This window comes from Caretta caretta, chromosome 7 (genome assembly GCF_965140235.1).
Source record: "Caretta caretta isolate rCarCar2 chromosome 7, rCarCar1.hap1, whole genome shotgun sequence".
NCBI lineage: Eukaryota > Metazoa > Chordata > Testudines > Cheloniidae > Caretta > Caretta caretta.
The window spans coordinates 73,875,033-73,896,370 of NC_134212.1; the positions used below are offsets into that span (position 1 = coordinate 73,875,033).

Here is a 21,338-nt window from a genome sequence, read left to right on the forward strand (position 1 = left end):
AAGCAGCAGGGCTGAGATTCAGAGGCTAAGTTTCCAGACTGGCCAGGGAAAAGGTCGGTAAGATTTCCAGGTAGTTCAAGGAATTAAACTCCCTCTATGGAGGCTCCCAAATCTTCGTTAACGGCGCTCTGAACTTCGGTCCCCTCCACAGTGCTGCGGGGGAGAGGGGGACACAAGAGTCCTGGGGGAAGACTAGAGCCAGCATCCTCTTCAGCACTGGGAAAGCTGGATTGAATGGAGGAGCACGAGTGGATAGCGTCTGCTGGGAGTAAAGCAAGCCTGGGCAGCTGCTGGATACGGGCATCTCCATAGAATCCGCACTAGCCTGTGGGGGGGAAGCTGTTCCCCGCAAGTGATGGCAACCGTGGAGCTGCTGGGATCAGCTAAGATTCCCCCCTTTGTGTCAGAGCGCCTCTTCGTCCCACTCTGCTCTCTGCCGGTCAGATTGTAGTCAGTTTCACTGATTGGCAGAGATCTTCCTCTCATATCTCAAACTCCCCTTCCTGTTGAAAGCCTCCTTAGCCCCCCCTGTCGCCACAGACCTTTTCTCCCGTCCTGTGCCATCCTCGCTCTTCTCTCCCCATCTCCTCGTGCCACCCCCTCCAGCCCCCGTTTTTGGCTAGGCTCCTGGGTGGAACTGGGCTCCACTGTTTCCCTGCTCTACGCTCTTCTCTCCATCTCCTTGTGTGTTTCGCCCAGACTATATTGAGTGGTGAGTCTCTGCAATCACGTGGTGCGGGGGGGGGGCGGTCCTCCGCAGTTTGCTGTGCGCTGGGGCTCAGACACACACGGAGTGGTGAGGAGCTGCTGCTGAAGTCTCTGCCCTGCTGCTGCTTCCTCGCAGACACCCAGGATCTATCCATCTGCACACATTTTTAGCCCCCACCTTTTTCTTGCTGTCGTCCCCCTGCTTCCCCGTTCTCTCCATCGTCTCAATCTTGGAAAATCCTTGGGGTTTCGGGGTCTGGGATTTTTTGATTTTTTTTTAATCTGGGTACCTTTCCCCCCTTCTTCTTTTCCCCCATCTCTGTCTCTCCATCAAATCCGGGCTGATGTGCTCCGCGAGAGGCTGGAAATGGAAGTGGTGATGATCTGGCTTTTCCCCTGGATATTTCAGTGCGTTTCAGTGCGGGCGGACTCCATCATCCACATTGGTAAGAAGGGGGGGGGGTTGAAGGGGGGAGAAAGCAACAAATACAAGAAAGGGATGGTGTCTCCTTAAAACCCCATCATGTCACGGGCAGAGGGCGAGCGAGCCCCATTAACTCCCCAGAGAGGGGGGCACAAAAGCCACCCGAATCCTCCGAATTGCAAAGTTAGCAGCGAGATGAGGAAGCGACGCTGGGGTCCCTTTTGGTTGCAAGGATGCTGCAAGCACGTTAGCACTGAATCGCTGCAGGGGTTTCTCTGGAGACAGGACGCAGGTTTGCTGCTGCCGTTTCTCTGGTTGTACTAGATGCTGGGCTCAGACCTGTTTGCGTGCGAGGTTTTCTCTCGTCCGCCGCCACCCCCAGTAAACAAGGCAAGACAGAATAGGAACCATCCCGTAGGGGAAACTTTCCAAAAATTCCCCCACCGTCCCCTTCCCCAGTCATAGCAGATGCTACTATAACGGGAATGCAGGAGGGAGAAGTTGGCTGGGAAAGGGTTAGGAGATGCTAGATGCGCAGTAGCTCTCTCTTTGTGTGTGTGTGTGTGTGTGTGTGCGCGCACAACTGTTGTGGTTTGAATAAGGGCTCATTAAAACCTTTGGGCTGCAAGGCTTGAAGTCTCCAGCGAGGAGAAACCTGGCTAGGCGGAGGAGGGAGAAGGAGAGGCTGGGGCAATGGCGCATGCTGGACAGATAACTTTTGTGGCTTCTAGGAGCAGGGTAGAGGAATGTCCAGGGAAAGTCTGGCCAGCAAAAGGCAAAGGCTCTGCAGTCACCTTTTGGCGGGTAGCGAATAAAGATAGGGGTGGGGGAAAGAGAGGGACAAAATCCTCCACAAACCCCTCGGGCTTCTGGCAGATGAGAGGGGAGGAGATGGAGAGTGGCGGAGAAATGAAGAGCAATGATTCCCATCCGCCTTTAGAGGAGGAGGAGGAGGAGGAAAATCCTCAGAGAGGAGAGAGAGAAGCCATGGAGCAAGAGAGGCTGGGTGGGAGTTCAGTCCGGAGCTACAGAGCGCGCGCCTGTGCCCTGATGGACACGAAATGTAACAAGTTTGCTCCCTCCAGGCGCCACGCGTGAGGGCGCGGGGGCGAGCATGTGGGGGAATGTCTCTGGGGGTGGGGACCGATTTTGAACCAGCTGATGTGGTGGCGGCGGGGAGAACGAGGATGCTCAGACACCAGCCCTGTAAAACAACCAGGAGGCTGAGGCCAGGGCCAGAGCCCACAGCATTGCGGATCTAGCCGAGAAAAGAGACCGAGTCAACTTTGCCCGCTGTGCGAGGAAAGCTCTGAGCTACCCGCGAATTCCGAGGGGGCGAGGCGGGAGGGCGGCGGGGAAGCCCTGGTTGCGTCTCATCCTCTCAGGCGCTGGACGCACTTACAGGATTTCAGCTGCACCAGGAGCACGTTGTTCATCTTGGATGCAAACTGGAGATTTCTGACTTTTTTCGCGATTTGCTGAAGAGGAGGAAAGCGCGCCCCATTTCTCATCAGTGGAGCTGGAGAGCGGGGAGTCCAGAGACACAGCAGCTGATGGCGGCCAGACGTCCACAAAGCCTCTCTGCCTCTTTGCCTGCCAATGGACAAGGTGAAGGCCAGCTATAGATTCGTGGCTCGTATGCCTGCCCCACACTTCAGCCTTAGTGATATTTTAGCGCCTCTTCCGAAATAAGGGCTTCAAAAGATTGAAGGGGAGGAGCCCCCTGAACTTGGATTTGTGAATTTACACGGGAATCTTTGTAAGACTTCAGGACACAGAACTAGTGTGAATAAGCAATATTGTACCAGGGAGGGAAGTGACTTTTTTTTAATCCTTTAACCTAAAAAATCCTTGATCTGCATAACAAAATAGTAAATCTAAAGTGCACACACACGCTCCCGTAGTCAGAGTATGTTACGTAACACAGCTCGCCAGATGTTTTCACCTTAACTGCATAAACACGGCTTGACATTAGAAGCTTTCAGGTTACTGAACACACAGGCTGACTCTAAATCAGTGTGTGTTTGTGTATGCAGCAGAGATTCAAAACCCAAAACAATGACAAACCAGGCGAACAGCAGAAAAAACCCAGAGCAAAAGTTGGTTGTTTTTCTAACACCTCTCCTTTTCTATTACATTCAAACTCACAAAGCAATTTTTTTTCTAGGCGATTTGGTTAAAAACCAGTAAGTGATGGTTGGTGAAGCATACTTAACCTATTGGGCAAGAAAAGGCTTCATGAAGACTTTGTGTGTGTGTGTGTGTGTGTGATTTAATGCGCCTGAACAACAAATGCTTCTGTACGGTCACCGATAAACCTGGGAGCAAGGAAGCTGTTTTCTGTTAACTTGTTTTCAAATTCTCCCATGGACCCGAGCTCAACAACGTTCTCAGGGCCACACTGAACTGGCCGTGTTAAAACACTGCACTCCAGGGGGGAGAGAGGTAGCTGATTTATATAAATGTATATAAATGAAACTTTAGGCAGGGGAAAATAAACAAGGCTAGGGAGCCTTAACTTTCCCCGTCTCTCCATTAAGTCCCCCACCCCTCTGTCCTCCTGGGAAAGATCAAATTTTGATGTGGTCATGCCAACAGGTGCCATTTTTGAAGGAAATGCTGCCAAGGACGACGAAGTCTTCAAGCAGGCGGTGTCCGATCTGAACCTCAATGACGACATTTTACAGAGCGAGAAAATCACGTACTCCATCAAGCTCATAGAGGCCAACAACCCCTTCCATGCGGTGCAGGAAGGTAAGCGCCCCGGCGGGGGCTCCGCTTGGCTCGGCTCGGCTCGGCTCAGACCCGCGGCGAGGGCTTCGCAGAGCCCCGGCTGCTGGGCCGGGGGAGACGGTAGTTCTGCTTCGCGCGTCTGTTGCAGGTGGTTGTCAGGGGCGGTATGCCCGCGCTGACTCGCCTTCCCGCCCGTGGGCGTTATTTCCCCCTCTAATAATACGCGGGAAGGGGGGAGGGGTGTTGGCGCCAAAGAGCAGTTGAGGACCCCCCCGCTCCTGTCTTTTACTGTCAAGCTTGACAGGGCTGCTGGAGCCCCGTGCGCTGGGTGCACGATCGGGCTGGAGGCGGGCGCCGGGAGCCCTGTGGCCCAGGCGTTTCTCTTCCCGAGGCGCGGGCAGCTCTGCTGGGGCTGGAAACTTTCCGGCGGCCGAAGGTTGGCGCTGTTTCACAAGGAAAGAGCCCGGAGCGGGAGGCTGCCCGGCGCTGTGGTGGCTGCTCGCGGAGAGCTGTCATTCCTGTGAAACTCCCTCCCGAGCAGCAGCCGCTCGCTAGCGCGTGTGAGCGGCCAGGCAGGGCAGCGCACGTGTGTCCGGCGGTGCACGCAACACGAGCATCTGGCCTGGTGCCCCGTGTCTCGCTGGGCAGGTCCGGGCGGCGGCGCCTGGTCTTTGGCCGCAGGGCCAGAGCAGTGGCGGATGTCAGGCGTTGTGGGGTGTGCTGGGGGAAGGAAGGCAGCTCAGGCGCTGCACAGAGGCGACCTCTCTCGGCCTCGCAACCTGCGCTCTGGGGAAGGGCGATCCGGCTGAGGAGCCCTTCCTTGGGGAAGGGAGAATGTGAGCACGGGGCTTGGAGTTGCAACAGGTGCCAGAGCGAAGGGCACCTGAAAGCCCCGCTCACTGGCAGGTGCTTCGGATGTTATTTATTGGGGGGGGAGGGGGAGAGCGAGGGGCCAAACTACCCTCCCATAACTCTGTGATGTAAAGGCAGTTCAGTGCGATACAGGGAAGTCTAAGCCACCGATGAGAGAATGGTCGGAAGTGGAGCCTGCAAGTGTGTAAGGGAACAATTCCTTTCTATGGGAATTAAAGGGCCCTGGTAGTTACTGTGCGATGTCCCCGCAGGATTCAGAGTGAGTGTGGGTTGGGCTAGTTTTGCATTCTCGTTTTGTTTGTCTCCTGACTTGAACTCCCCGTGCCCGCAGACCGCCTTGGACTGGCGCAGAGCAGGGGTGCTTGTGTGTGCGTGAGGTCTAGTAACTCAAAAGATTGCTTCAAAGAATGTGAATGGTGAGACACAGTCTGAGCAGTCTTTGGTAAGAAACCAAAACACAGGTTTCAGAGTAACTGCCGTGTTAGTCTGTATTCGCAAAAAGAAAAGGAGGACTTGTGGCACTTTAGAGACTAACCAATTTATTTGAGCATGAGCTTTCCTGAGCTACACCAAAGCTTATGCTCAAATAAATTGGTTAGTCTCTAAGGTGCCACAAGTCCTCCTTTTCTTTAAACCAAAACACGTTATTGGTGCCCAAACGTTTAGGCTGGCCCGTAGCCACCTTGTGCCATCTCTAAGGTCTGTCCTAACTTGTTGCTGGGAGAGAGAGGGCTGAAAATGGAAGGAAATATTAAACATCCATCAATAAAGAGGCTTAGTGCTGCAATGTGCGGGGACTGCAATAAATGTGAGAAGTTGTGCAATGGCAGGGGCCTTGAAGCCCCCACTTTAAAAGGGGCTTAGGCTCTCCCCCCCACCCCCAGGCAGAGGCTTCAGGCTTCTCTACCCCCCCCCCCCCCCCGAAAGCGAGTTTTGATTCACAGAGTGAGGGATAGTTTGATTTACATATGTTTAGATTTTACCAGTCACAGATAGGATCAAATACAGCTAGACTAAAATAAGGACTGGGTGAGAAGTCTATTCAGAATGGCGAGGATGCTGTCCTTGTACTTTGCTGTTGTGTTTAATACTTTATTATCATGTTAACCCCCTATTGTGTGGATGAATGGAGAAGGAAGTTTTGAAAGTAGGGAGAAAACTGGGAAAGTGGTTTGAAAAACAGCTGTTTTATTTCACAGTCTTTGATTCCACTGAGGTTTTAGGTGTGGATTAAATGGGGTAGCTAAGTAACTGGCTGAGCATTTTCCTAGCGTTTATAAGATCTGACAAGTAGTTACATCGGTAAATCATTTCAATTAGCTTTTATTGCAAAGGAAAATGTTTGAGATTAATCAGCTTGCCTTTACAAATAAGACTTTAAAAAGATGTTATTGGGGTTTGATGAAGAAGCCAAGGTTGATTATTGCCTGGGTTATTTCAGCAGCAGGGTTTTTGAGTAATAATTATTCTAGAAAAGAGAGCTATTTATATACCCCAACAATATTTTAAAAAATGATTCATCACTAGTCTTACCCTTAATATTACAGAACAGGGAAAATAATCTTTTCCTCTGTGAAAATTTGCATTCATACATATGTATTTATGTGTAACTTGTGTACATGCAAATTATGGTTACAAAATTGCATCAAATATTCATTTTCATAAACCCCAAACAATTCCTTCTGACATCTTTTTGCCACCATGCCTGCTTCTTTGCTGTCACATAAATCCAAGACAACAACAAAATAAACCTGTTTGGGGAACTGATCCAAAGCCCATTGACATAGATGACGTTCATTCAGTAGGCTTTGGATCAGGCCTGACATTCTTGAAAATGGGGCAAGAAAGGTGCTTGTGACTGGGGGAAAATACATAGTCACAAACTATGGAATAGAAGGGTTTATTATTGTCAAAGACTAACTGAAGGATCAGCTCTTCCTACATTTTCAAAATGTCAATGTCCTATATTGAAGTTTATTCATATTCATGGAAATGACAGTAGTTGGCTGGCTGAACAAGTGCTTCCAACAGTGTCTCCTCTTCTCAAAAGTAAAAGCTTTAAACTACTTTGATCACATTGGGATATAAGCTGACAGTCTTGTGGACAGCAAGTCCAATGGCTCAGATTGTTCTGAGGAACTTGACCAAACTAGAGAATACTTCTTGACTTGGTAGTTTTCTTTTTTTCCCTTTTAATCCTGCAGGAATAGCAGTACCTCCAGGAAAGAATATTTCCAAAGTAATAATTCACTGTGAAAACTGTGTTGAAACCACAGGAAGGATTCTGGTCAGACTTTAATCTATTTGGTACATATCATTAGGCACCACAGCATATCTTCAGTGCCTGAAAAAGTGTAGGACCCAGATTTTCTTGGAGATGCCCACTGATGGGCAGTGGGCACCTAAATTTAGAATAATTTCCTGCAGTTCTGATCACACACTGGAGACCAGAGGAAATATGGAATAAACGTTACAATTACATTGAAAAATCACCCTTTTTCACCTAGCTGTTAAGGCTTATGTCGTCCTCTTCTCTCTGGGACCTCAAAATGATTGTATCTTGCCACAATGGATGAGTAAAAAACAGAGTGGCAGCTTTATTGGTTCAAGTCAGACCCTCCCCCCCTTTTTGGGGTTTGAATTTCTTTCATTTGCAACTGTTATTCAATATGCTGACAGAATGATGCATGGGATGCACTAGTAACCATGCTATTTGTACTGTGCAGTATCTTTCTGCACAAAATTACATGGTGTCATTCTTACTATTCAAAGTTTTGTTGTAATCAGTTATGCAGATGCCCTACTCATTTCACTAGGACTTTGCTTACAGTAGTCAAAATAACCTGGGGCAAATCAGCTGCTCTAACTGCTCACATAATGTTGCTATTACTATATAAAATGCACTGACACCCACATTATTCTTCCTGTGTAATGTCTTTCTAAGCGGTCCCATGGAAATCGGTGTTGTAAACGTTAGTCTCATTGTAATGGGACGCTTTGGAGTAGAAATAGTCCAGTGTGATACTACGGCCAGAGTAGCTCACAGAATCAAACAAGGCACACAATATTATTTTTTGTTTCAAGTACCTTTATAAACAGCATTACCCAGTAACACTGTGAATTATTCCTACTTAAATCAATGGTGCAAGCAGGCACTTCATTTCAGTGGTACTAAGGTAATATTATGAAAAGTAAACACTCCATGTGACAAGGTTTATTACACTGTAACAAGAATTTAATTACTGATAATATTTTTTCAATGCACTTGGGTTGGTATTTAGTATAAGATTTTTTTGCAGGGGTAGGAAAAAAATTTGAAAAGCAGCAGTATTTTTTCGATAGGATCAGTTCACTTCTAGGAGTAATGGCCTACTTAAAGTATTTTATTTTTCAAAACCAAGCCATTTTCAACACTAGGAGATATACAGATATACCTTAGACATTGGAAAAAGCTATAGGGACTTTTGCTCAACAGAATACAGTGATGGTGAATGCCCGGTAACTGCAATAGGTAAATGAGAGCTGAGTATTTGTGTGTGTGTGTGTCTCTCTCTCTCTCTGTTTAGGTGGAATTCCATGCTAATGGGTTTATAGATGCTTGAGCATAGCAGTTAACATGGAGCCTAGTTCTAAAACATGACCCTAAGTAGTTCAGCTTGCATCTTGTGGGGAAAACTTCCTCTTATGACTCAGTAATAATTTGTATTACAGTTGTGCCTAGTTGCCAATGGTCAAGGCCTCATTGTGCTAAGGGTTGTGCAAACAAGCAGTAAAGAGACAGTCCCTGCTCCACAGAACTCGCAATCTAGTTTTATAACAAGATGCAACAAGTGGATGAAACAATCAAATGTGGGCAGCGGAGAAGTATGACATAACAGTGAAATCTGGTGTCTTTCATGTATATATAAAATAGGACTTGATTTTATATTTGTGCTCATGTACTGGAATGACACTTTCTGGAGTATGGTCTTTATGCCTATGACAATTAGTGTTAATTGAGAGAAAAAAACATGTTCATTGTAAATAGCTGGCAAAAAATCAAAACCTTAGAATGGTTACTCTGGTTTGGCTGTTCTATAGAAATCAGCAGCAGCCTTTCTGCACAATATTACATGGTGCAATGTTAATTTAATTGTTGATCCCTTTTGTTCTCTTCATTGTAAAGAAGCTGTGTGCCAAGTGTTAACCCAACATCTGTAAAAGTGCTGAGCTGTGAACTAGTGCAAATAATGTTTTTATCAGTAACCTGAGCAATTCCTTAAAATGATGTATTTTTTTTTCTGAGCTAAGAAGTTTGAAAGCTCAAAGGTATAAGGAACTCTTTTACAGATAAGACTGTGAAATATTTGGAAAAGAAAGTTTTCAATTCAAATTGCCATTTCTGTACTTGCTGCTGGAGTGATCTTGTTGAGGAAAAGTGAGTGTATGTTTCACAGTGGAGTCCAAAAGACAACTGTAAATCAGTTTCTAGCCTGTCTTAAAAATACGGCTGTTTAAGGTTTAAAAAAAAAAAGTATGTGTGTATCTCTGTGTGTATAAAATAGTTCATCAGGAGATCTAAATGTTTTTAAACACTGTTGGGGCAGAAAGGCTAACAGTCCAAAAAACCTTTTGCCGTTTTAACTGTCACAGTGCATCATGGGGAGAGGATCCGATAGAGGTAGTTATTCAGAAATCTTGAAACTGTTTTGAAATGCCAATACAACCTTTCCTAGAATTGCAAATTGTTCTGTTTTCATAGACAGTGGTTCCTTTCAAATGAATTGTTTCTAATTGGAGCAACCTTGCATGCCTGCTGAGGCTAAAAGGCTATTAGCATTGGAAAGCCGAGAATACTTCGGAATTCAGTACATGCGTTGAGAGTGAGGATGATGTTCCATAGGTTGATTTTAGTTACCTGTTTATTCCATGCATATTGCTGTTGTACACGAGTGACTCACAGCTGCTGACTTTTTTGAGTTATTTGTGTGTTCATGTTGTGCACCTTGGAGTGAAGCTGTTCCCTTGTCTCTTGCATGTGGGACTTGGCAAGGATGTGTGCATGGGGAAGTTCTCAAACTGCCGTAGCCATGTACATACATTTCAAGTTACAGAAACAGTAGGTATTGAGCATTTTTGTTTGTTTAGATGTAAGTCGAGCTGCATATATATGCCTAAATGTACAAGTGAAACAGCGAAACAGGGGCATTATCTTTGTTGTTCTAGGATTTGTTTACCCAGGGTATAGAACTGTGGAGGCAATTAGTGAATTTCTGTAAGGTTCTGGGTCTGTCTCTCCCACCCCCTCCCTTACAAGTTTATTTCACGGTAGTTAGAGTGACACTCTGAGTAGAAACTCATAGAGGGGACAGACGCTGTATTGCAATTATACCTGGATAGAGTCTTCAGCTTTCAATTGCAGATACTGCTTTCTCTTTGGGTTGAGCTCAGCTTTAAGTGTAAATGGCCACATAAACAATAAACGGAGAAATGCCTGCCAGCCATGGTGAAAGTGTCCCCCTCAGTCTTTGGGCAAGCTCAGGACAGGTCAATATATAAGTCTAGGCTAAAATGGTGTCATGTAAACATGAGATAAGGCATTCTGATTTGTTTGGTTAGTTTTTAGATGAAAGCATGGCCCCAGAGGTGAAAACATAACAGGTTTCACTATATTTTATATCTTTAAGATGTTTAGTCCCCGAACATGGGGAGAAGAAGGGTGGGGGTCAGGGTAGAATTGCAAACCATAATGGATCTCAGGAATTCTAATATATTCTTGTTCATATGAAGTGATTTTTTAAAAAAAAATATAAGATTGTATTGATTTGGCTGCATTGGGTGGGCAAATGTATTGCTTGGTTAAGAAATACTATGATGCCTCGTACTTAAGGTTAAATATTTAATAGTAAATATAAAAAAGGATTCTAGATTTTGTCTGCCAGACTTGCAAAGGGTTGGTTTTTATTAATGTGCTGTCATTTAATTTTTTTGCTAGTGGTTTCTCATGTGTCTTTCACTCTCATTTAGCATCTCCTTTATCTGCTATTCTCTTGCAGCTCTAGTTTTCACTGGGATACACTGTCTTATTTAGAACTTTTTGGCAGCTGAACTCTGAGTTCTCCAGAGTGAACATATTGTTATATACATCATTTCTAGTTTCATTCTGAGCTTTCAAAGCATTCTCAAAACCAGGCAGATACAGTGTAAGCAGGGGATTGCTCCCCTAGTCCTAGAGACCTGGCTGTGTAACTACATATTTCTAACTAGTCTACTGTGGTTAAAAGCTGTTGCTCAGTGGGGTGAATGTGCTTAACATTTTTACCTCCTCATGCCTTCCGAGACCAAACTGAGACTTGTTAAGGACTGCCACAGTGAAGGCATCTGTGACACTGTCATCTCATTCTGCCTGTGCTTTTATGCTCTTTAGTTGTATGGCTTGGCTAGAATGCTTCACAAAATTAAAGAAAACAACATTTTGAAATCTCCATCTCTCCCCGCATGTGCATGTTTGTTACGTTATGTTAGTGGCAAGGACCCTGTGTTTCCTTCAGTTTGAAACAAATATGCCAGTATTTCATAAAGGGGGGCAGATTCAGTTAGGCTTATGATGAATGCAGCCTATGAATTGCAAGCAACAAATCCAAGTACACATACCTCTAATTACAGCTGGGTATTTTGAGGCATAGCTACTCACTGTTCAATTGTAGGTGCAAAAATGTGAAGATATCTTGCACCTGGGAGGCTACCATTTTGAAAAGATACCCCAAATATTTTTATTTTTGTTTTTGTAGAGAGCATACAGCCCTGGGATGAATTTCCTTCCCTCTCAAACCATATCCTTCAAAAGCAGCCACATGGTTCTGGCTCTGTACCATGTGTAATGTAATGCATTCACGAATATGCAGATCAGGAAAATATGTAGTGAATTTCTAAGTTCTATGCTGCCTCCAACACATGACATCCATGGGGTTTCATGCTTCGGCTGTTCCTACTTAACAGGTTTGGGAAATTTCCCTGCTTTGCGCTACTGCTGGTGCTGCTGTACCAGTGCTACTGGGAGTGGCAACTCAGGCACTTTCACCACTATTTTGCCTAACTTTGTTTCGGGTGTGGTTAAAAATGCCTGTGCTCACAATCCAGTAAAGAAACTTTTCTAACTTATTTAGAGATCAAAATGCACTTGGACTGCCCACTCTCCCTGGTACTAGTACTCTCAGGTCAGGGGTTATGTTTCTCAACTTTCTAGAATACTGGTTTTGTACAGAACTCTAACTTTACTAGGTGTAATGGAATCTGGTCAGTTGGGAAACAAAAATTAGAACTAATTCATATCAAACTTTGCAGACAGCTTTCCTAACAAAAGCCTGTCCATATATGACACCCTGGGAAAAGGATGTGAATAGGTAAGTTACCCAAGAGGAATGGGGTTTGATCCAGAAAAGAGGACCAGCAGGAAACGAAGAATTAATCTCTCATCATCTAGTACCTGCTTGGCCATTGGTAACCTCTCACTGGAAACAAACAAAAATAGGCCAACCATGGAGGAAAACTGTGGGAGGTTGTGGTTATGGAAAAATCAACACACCAATTATATACCCAGCAAAGTGGAAAGAGGACAGATAGATACCTAGATATTTGGTTACATTTTATTCTAGAGGTGGGCAACTACGGCCCGCAGGCCACATCCAGCCTGCGGGCCTGTCCTGCCCAGCCCTTGAGCTCCCAGCCAGCTAGCCCCGGCCCCTCCCCTGCTGTCCCCCCTCCCCTGCAGCCTCAGGTCGCTGCCCCACCAGCACTCTGGCCCCGCTACTCCTGCCAGGCAGTGTGGTGGTGTGGCTGGCTCTGGCCAGGCGGTGGGGCTGCAAGCTCCTGCTGCTCTGAGCGGCATGGTAAGGCGGCGGGGAGCAGGGGGGTTGGATAAGGAGCAGGGGGTCCTGTGGGGCAGTCAGGGGACAGGGAGCAGGGTGCGGTTGGATGGGGCTGAGTTTCTGGCAGGGGGGTTCAGGGGACGGGGAGTAGGGGGCAGTTGGATAGGCATGGGAATCCTGGGGGGCCTGTCAGGGGGAGGGGTGTGGATAGGGGTCGAGGTAGTCAGGGGGCAGGGAGCAGTGGGGGTTGGATAGGGGATGGGATCCCGGGGGGGCAGTTAGGGGACAAGGAGCGGTGCGGGGGGGGGGGGGGGGGTTGGATGGGTCAGGGGGGCAGTCAGGGGGCGGGAAGTGGGAGGGGGCGGATAGGGGGTGGGGGCCAGGCTGTTTGGGCAGGCACAGCCTTCCCTAACCGGCCCTACATACAGTTTTGCAACCCCGATGTGGCCCTCGGGCCAAAAAGTTTGCCCACCCCTGTTTTATTCAGTACTCAGACAAAATACATTCACCTGTAAAAAACATTGCACACCTGTCCAATGTTTTTAATATTAACATTTGATAGACATGCCTGCTCTGTTAAATATGTGTATGTAGAGATTTCACTGAGTTTAATAAAATCATTAGAAATGACATCCGTGTTGTGATGATGCTCACTCTGTAATATGGTGACACCCTGTTAAATAGAAAGATCTGTTGTCCATATTCCTGTAAAATGTCTCTTTAAACAAAAGCTAACTGTTGTAATGATTGTTTTGTTTCTGATATTTACATGGGAAGGATAGGTAAACTTGCTAAAACTTCCTAAATAGTAAAAAAAATGGCAGTACTGCATCTATTCTAAAACTCCCACTGTTACTATCATGGTGGAGCTCCATGAATGGCAGTATAACAATGGTCCTTGTTTACAGTGGGCTTGTTTCTCTCTGTTACACTGTTAGCTACTCTTGCTAAATGTTAGTAGCCAATTTGGCACAGCTGGTTTGCCAAGACTGTGACTGCCCTGGGCTTCTTAGAGCAGGTCTACATGACACAGTGGCTAACAAGTTTAAGTGACATAGTGGTTAGAATGCTGGAGTTGCCTGGAGCCCGAACTGCTCTATTACTTCTGCCGAGGTGGAACTGCATCCATGCTCTCTGTGGTGGAAAAAGCTTCTGAAAAGGCTAGAGTAGACATAGGCTGGGTGATTTCCTAGAAAACGTTAGACAAGGCAATACAGAATGAAGGTAGCATATGACCTACAAATAGCCTATATTACAGACTGACCTTGTTTCTTTTCTCCCTGCTAATATGCAACCTGCTAATACCTTGATTTAGCAACCAATAGGTGTGGAACAGTCATAGATTTCAAAATAATTTAATTCACCAAGTGGCTGCAGGATTGGCTCACTGTTCTCCTAGAATACCAAATGGTCTCACCCTGTTTTTCATCAAAGATTTAATACCAGGGAGCTATAGTTGGGTGTTATGCTACTTTCTTTACTTATACAAAATATGCTACTGTATTAACCAGTGTACTGTGAAGCATCATCACAAATCAAGCTTAAGCAGTGTTTATAAAAATGTAAATGAACATATGTCAATGACGTTTTTTTATTTTAAAAATAAATTGTATTTTTTTTCTTATTTATTGGAACACTTTGGTAATGCATGATGGGTCTCCCCAGTCGCTACTGTTGATTAGCGAGTTCTGCTATAAATGTGAAATGAGTTTGAAAGATCTTTTCTCCCTGTATTTGTGTACCTTTGGTATTAGAATTGTTAAATCAAATAACTATTCCTGTTCCCTAACTATTACAATACACTGTACATACTGTGTGTATATATACAAGTGATTTAGATGCTAGATATATTGTAAACCTCTTTTGCACTGAATAGAAAAATATCTTGATCTTATCTGCATTCCTAGACTCTAACTGCCACAAGTGATTAAAGGAACCCTATATTTCAAGCACGATATTTTAAATTGCATCTTAATATATAAAGAATGGATGGAGTTTCATATTTTGATGTGATTCATCATTCTGTGGTCCAGACAGAGTAATAGGAGTTCAAACTATAGCTCTTTGAACAGAGAGGCTATTACCATGTTTATTAAAATCATCCATGGCTTAGTATAGTTATACATAAAAAGATAAACAAAAAAGATAGTGATGAGTTCTTCTTACAATAGTGGCTCTAAGTTAATGTTGTGTTCAGTGAGCCTATGGCTAAAATGGTTACTGAAGAGATGGAAGTAAAATTTGATACTCTGCGTCCCAAAGATCACATTTTTGGACAAATAACTACTTGCTTCCCCAAGAAAAAGATCAGGTTGCAGCAGTTAAAAAGGACATTGTTCTATACTTTCAAGTGAATGATATGGACAATATAAAAAGAGGACTTCTCAATAGGCAGGTAAAGCAATATTTAGGGGCCAGCTGATAAGCAGAAGCTCTTGGCTGAAATGTAAGACGATGTAATTTTTGCTATTCTAAGTAAAACATAAATCTTGTGTTGGACTTTACTCAGTTTTTCTTGCAAAAATAGATATTTTTATCTATATATAGATCGATAGCTATAGATATAACTTGTCATACACTTATCTAAAAATTATTCTTCTGAGAGATTCTAAAATGAATTGTTTCTGTATTTTTATTTGTTCCCTGGTGGAATGTTGGCATCTGATGCTACTAAAGGTTGCTCTTCTTATCTAACCCCGTAGAGGCACCTAGGCTAAAATGGTTGATTGGAAGCATTGCTTCTGTACAGTAGATTTTGTACACTGACTTGAAATCTACCTTTTCTTAGAGGAGGTTTTCATTTCTCTAAATCTGCCCCAGCAAAATAGAAGTGTCATGTTAAAAAATCACATTTTGTGATCCCAGTTTCACACGTGCTTTCCATAGTTCACACAGACACATGCATACATATTTGCACATATCCAATTTTATGTTTGGCAGCTCTTCATGCACTTGAGCATACAACTTCTGTTTAGATATACAGAAATAACATGCTTTCGATTTTTTTTAGAATTTAGTGCAGTTGAAAAGTGCTAGACTGTCAGGCCTGGAGACTGAAGTCTACTAATCATGGGATACATCTAGGGCATGAGGACCTGCAATCTTCCCAATACCAGTGCATTTCAACCTTGACCTATAGAAACCACCTCTAGAACTCAGAAGCCAGTTTATTCTCTGTGTCCCTTCAACTGCTGGTCTCTTGGGGTTGAGACTAAGAATAAAGGGGCCAATTAATGCCAATTGTGGCAGTAGTATTTGGTGATGTGATACTTGTCCGCTAGAAATTGGAGTGAGGCCGCTAACTAGCGTGCAACATTTTGAAAATCTATTCCATAGTGCATGAAGATGTGTAATAATTTCAGGGACAGATTATAATGATATGTTAATATGCCAAGATTTCTCTCATTTACATAGCTTTAAGGCAGTAAGTACATAAAAATGAGAAACATGTTGAGAGGGTTTTCTTTTATGTAGTTCTTAATGGCTTGTGTTTAATTATAATTTGGAGACTTGATTGCTGTGCTTGAAACTATTTTCAGGTTTGTGAGTTTTGAATGCTTTTAGTTGGCTTGCAAGGTTTGCTTGATCAAAACATTACTTAGTTTCTCTGGTGGGTAACTTTCCCCACATCCGTGGTTCTGCTCTGAAATTCTCATTTGACTTTGTTGTGGCTTCTTGATTCCTATCTATTTCTCACCCTCCCCTTTTAATATTAGTTTAAATGTGCAGTAAGAAATGAGATCTTGAAGCGCTAATGATCTTCAGTTAAGGGTAAAAAGAACCAAGAGGTATTAATTTAAGTAGTGCTGTTTGGCTGCAGTAAACCACCCAGCAGGGTCTCTACTGCTTGACCTTCCTGAGAACCATTCCCTTAGCAACCATTCAAATAGGGGGGAAAAGGACAGTAAGAAGGAGGGCCTGAAATGATTTCTGCTTATATTCAGCTGAATAATGTCTGAGGAATAACTTGCATTCTAGCCCCCTCCACCTCCCCAAAAAAACCCTACCCAGTGGGATCCCAGCTCTCGTTATTCACCCAGTATCTTAGTCGAGTCCTTTAATTCATTGCATTTTAACTTGCTGTCTCAGTCTTCGAGATTTTAGCTAGCAACGTCATTCATAAAATAGTCTGTAATATCATCTTCTTGATCACGTTGGTCCTCTTCCTCACTCTTATTTAGAAAGTGAATAAATACAAGGATTTTCTGTGGAAGGAAATGTCTGTAAAGTTAATGAGAATTGGTTTTGTCAGCAGGTGAATGCATCTGTAAGACCAAGGCTTTATGCTGTTGGCTGTGCATTGGGAGGTGATAATCATCTTCTGCTTGTTACCACATGGTATATATAGAACCTGTAATGATGAGGTGCAACATTGTCATTGCCCTTTGGGATGTCAGCACTACCCATGAGTAAGGGGAGAGCTGAGTAAAACTCAGTGGTTTTGCATTGTGGTGGATTTGAACCTCTTGAGTTCCATTCCATGTTGGGTTCACCCGCACCTGAATTTTGCTTTGATTTAAATTAACCTTCCCAAACTCAAAGGAAAAAGAGAAACTAGATGAATTTTGCTTGTTTTTGTTGTTGTTGTGGTTGAAATAAAGTGAAACAGAATTTTGCTTGGTTTGCATCAGTAACTAAAGTCCACACGAGGAGAGGGAGGAGGCATAGTAGTATTGGTCAGAAGGGGGTTTCAGGTGCAGAAGGCTACATGGAAGAAGATGCAGAGGTGATGAGTGGTCTCTCCCCATATTGTATGTCCCAATTCCAATCACACAACAATATAAATTTTATGTTTACCTTGTGCTTAATCTTTTGTAGTCTCTTCCATTCTCTCTCTCTGAAGTACTTCAGTTACTATGGAAACAATAATCTTATTGGTATGGGTGGAGCTTAGTGACATCAGCAAGAGCAGAATAAAGCCTGCTAATTCCATGAATTGCTCAACATTCCATAGTGAGTAAGGTGACTGTAAGTCATAGGACTGGATTCTTAAAGTGGCCCAGAAGGCCAAGGGAGTATACCAGGCTGCCAAGAGGAAATCTTGGCTAGTGTTCAGCTGGAGGCAGCTCCTTCAGCAGCCAACACTTGTGTAAGGGGAAGGAGAGGGTATATCAGCAAAGAATGGTGGAGTGGAGTTCTATTATACCTGGTCCCCATTAGTGTAAGGTCTCTGTCCTGCTGCAGCCCTTACTTGCACTGGGGGTGAGTGGTTCCCCTGTGGCTGCCACTCTTGCTGGATCATAGTGAAGAATGGGAGCCTATGTCCAGATTGCAGCATTATACAAACTGAAACACACTCAAAAATAACAATCTCAGAATTCATTGCTACTTGGCTGGCTTTGAAAGAAGGGCTGAGAAGATGAGGAGCAACTGTGGGAGCTATCAGGAAGTGCTTTTCGGAAGGAAAGACAGAACAAGAATTGGCTTTCAGTCAAGCAGTATCCTGAATGAGCCTCAATTTGGCACACGCTGACATACAGCATGGCATTCCTGCTGCCAGTGGGGGCTTGGCTCAGCTCTGGCACTCCCAGAGCCATTGGAGCACGCAGACAGAAATACTGTGAAGAATAATGTAAGGCTGCATTATTTAACCGGGATGTTGTAGTCCTCTTGCTCACCTCCCCACAATTCGATCCAGAAACAGAGCCCATGCTGACAGTAGCACTGCTATTAATAAGAGAGGTTCAGAGTTACAAAATTGAGAGGGGACTCTAGTGGCTACTCTAGTACTCTAATGGCTACAATTACATCTTGCTTTTAAAAAACACTATCAAATGCAAATAGAACATAAAACCACAGCCACCAACTAACAAAGCCCACACCTAAGGGGAAATCCTGTCCTTACTGGAAAATCAATGGGAATTTTGCCATTGTCTTCAGTGAAGCCAGGGTTTCACCCCTAGGATGGAGGGCAGGGTGGACAGCCCCTGATAGACGAGGAGAGATACTTCTGTGTCTTATTGAACATTTATCAAAAACGGAAATTCCAATCCTCAAACAGCTTTTTGATCACACTACCGCTTCTTGTTCTCAAACCATCCCTTCTGCGGCATTCTGCTCCTCTACTGAGGAGGATCTGCCTCCTGGAGCCTGTTTGTTCTGCTCCCGGCAGTCTCCCATGGTCAGTGGAACAAGTCCCTTCCGTCAGCTCTAGTGTCCTCGGAGCGTTCCATAGGAGCCCTGATGGCAGAGGCAGCTCTGGAGAGGTATTGAATTAGTGCATTTCCTGGCTACCTGAGGCACACACCTTCTGTCTGGAGCTGTTCTCTTTTAGGTGATGCTGTCTAGGCAGCCTCCCCATGGTGGGCATTCTGCCTCCAAGGGCCCTGAGCCCTAGTTTATACATACAGCAGATCCATCACCATTTTAACTCTGTCTTTTAGTTAGACTTGTAAATCAGTTCTCCTAATACTGACGTCTCTTTCCACTTTCTTCCTTCCTGCTATATATCTCTCGTCTTCTTGCTCAGTAGCATGGTGTGTCTCTGATTCTCCCCCAATCCCCATCTCACACTCAGTGCAATTGAATTTTGAACGTGCTCCTTTTATGATTTACTGGATTATTATATTTTCATTGCATTTTAATCATCATTATGACAACATCTGTTGGCAGCAGTACACAGCTGATTTTCCGAGCACTTTCCGTAGGATTTGAAAATGGTTATATATCTACGTTAGAGAGAGCACCACAAATTTATTCCCTTTTGCCATTTGAACTAAAAGGAATGCAATCGCATTACAGGAAGGGGAAATGTGCCTTACGAAGACTTGTCGCGTTGTTCAGTGGCTTCCATTGCAAAACTTCCTTACCTTCCCACAGCTACCTTCTGGCTTATCTACACCAGAGAACCCTGGGCTTGAAAGGTGAAAAGTTTAAACCCTCCTCCTGCTTTCATTGACAAAACACACAGTTCTTTGTTTTGGTTTAATTTAGCTTTGGAAGCTGCATTTCTTTAACCCCATCAGAAAAAGGAAAGCATACACTTACAAACAAAAGCTCAAGATCAATACAATACCCAAAGGAGGGATCTGATGGTAGATCTAAGGAGCAATTAACATCAAGAAAAATCTGGGAAACAACATTGACAGCAGCAGTCAGTTACATTTTCTACAGAGCATGCGGGCAGCATTGACGGTTAATTTCATGCAAATTAAAATACGGATTGGCCACTTTGATAAAAAATAATACTTTATAAAATGTCACTAATTTGATTGAATAACATAAATACTTCCCTTCCCTTTTCTTTTCCTTCTTTCCTGATAGCTTTTGTATTGAATAATCCTGTATATCCACTTTTGCTCTTTTGTCTTTTTGGGTTTATTATCCAGCAGTTAAGCAGCTGTTTTTGAATTCTGTAATTGTCATTTAGACAGAATAGTGAACAAAGAGGCTTCTGGTGGGTATACAATAGCTACATTTTGTTTAGCAAAGAAGTGGAGGAGGCTGGATGAAGGTTGAGTGGAGATATACTGCTGCTCACACTTTGATTCTGCAATGTTTTCTGCACATGTGCAGGGGTCCACTCACCTGGAACTCATTGCAGGATTGGGGCCTTAGGCAAGTACCTTGCCAGTCCTACCATCCCGTCTTTAGTTCTTTCATGTCCACAGGAGACAGACTTCTGAAACTGAATGAGTTAGCTGGCCCAAAGGAGTCAAACTGCTTTAGATAGTTTATTGAAGTCAGAGAAAGTGGTATAGTTTTTGAGGTGAGGACTGTGAAAAGGGAGGCAATGAATCTTTGGAGCAGGACTGGTTAGTTTTAATCTTGTGGCCCTGTTTCTGTTTGTTTGTTCAGAAATATCTGCATTTATATTTTGTAAAAGAAAGTAAAGAAAGAACAAATAAATATTATCACAAAGAATACTATTATTTGGAACTATCTTCTTTCCACTTTACAAACAAGAAATGTGCTTGAAAAAGCTGAATGCCCTTTTCTGCAAGCCAAGATGACAAAATTGACTTTGGAATTCAGTGATTTGTAGCATGCCAGTTTTGGATTATAATCCATATTAGATGTTGCACTTTATTTTTATAAGTGCTGTAAGGCATGCCCTGTGCTGTATAGTGGTAAGGTGTACCAAACGAATAAAAACATACCTGTGCCAAACAACTTACAATCACAAAACACAAAGTACAGATACAGGAAAATACAATACAGGGCATGCAAGTGCAGTGTTGTGTGGTTTTGAAACATTATTTTCTTTTGAAATAGATTTGTATTGTGACACGTAAATATGAGCAGCATCGTATGTTAAACTGTGCAAACAACTGATTTTTCAGTTCAGTGGCTGAATCAAAAAATTTGGGTCAAGCTGAAAGAAAATGTTCCAATATGTTCAAAGAACTGAAACGCTGAAAAAAGTTATGTTTCATGTCAACGAAAAGGTTTGTGTTGACCCAAAATAAAATGTTTCATTTTGACAGAGGTTTTTAAAATATTTTTTAAAATTAAATCAAGGGAAATAAATGAAAAGTTGAAAAGTATTATTCCAGAAATACCAAAACAAGCCACTTTGACATTTTCAACACTTTTTTGAGCAAAATAATTAGCTAAAATTGACCCAAATTTGCAAATTGTTTCAGTTACCCCAAATTTTCAGTTTTTGGTTAAAAAAAGGTTTCATAAAAAAAATTTCACCCAACTCTAATCATATGGATTTGAAGAAGCAATGTGTATGGTAAATGCAAATGACATTTTGCCCTTGTAGATTCAAGTGAATCTAAGTCATACGGACAAGATGAAAAGAACGG

The 21,338-nt window shown here is 43.7% G+C and overlaps 1 protein-coding gene across 8 annotated transcripts in view; it reads left to right on the forward strand.

Annotated features, from left to right (window-relative positions):
* Positions 1 to 778: 778 nt before the first annotated feature.
* GRID1 (glutamate ionotropic receptor delta type subunit 1) overlaps positions 779 to 21,338 on the forward strand; it is an 828,929-nt gene continuing 808,369 nt past the window's right edge. For 7 of the 8 annotated variants that reach the window (XM_048856782.2, XM_048856783.2, XM_048856778.2 and 4 more), the window contains exons 1-2: positions 779 to 1,154; positions 3,731 to 3,886. In XM_048856782.2, the coding sequence (XP_048712739.2) occupies positions 1,076 to 1,154; positions 3,731 to 3,886 (235 nt within the window). In that variant the 5' untranslated portion in view covers positions 779 to 1,075. Of the gene's footprint in view, positions 1,155 to 2,530; positions 2,741 to 3,730; positions 3,887 to 21,338 lie in introns of those variants that run through there. The other variant, XM_075130804.1, reaches the window with a different exon arrangement.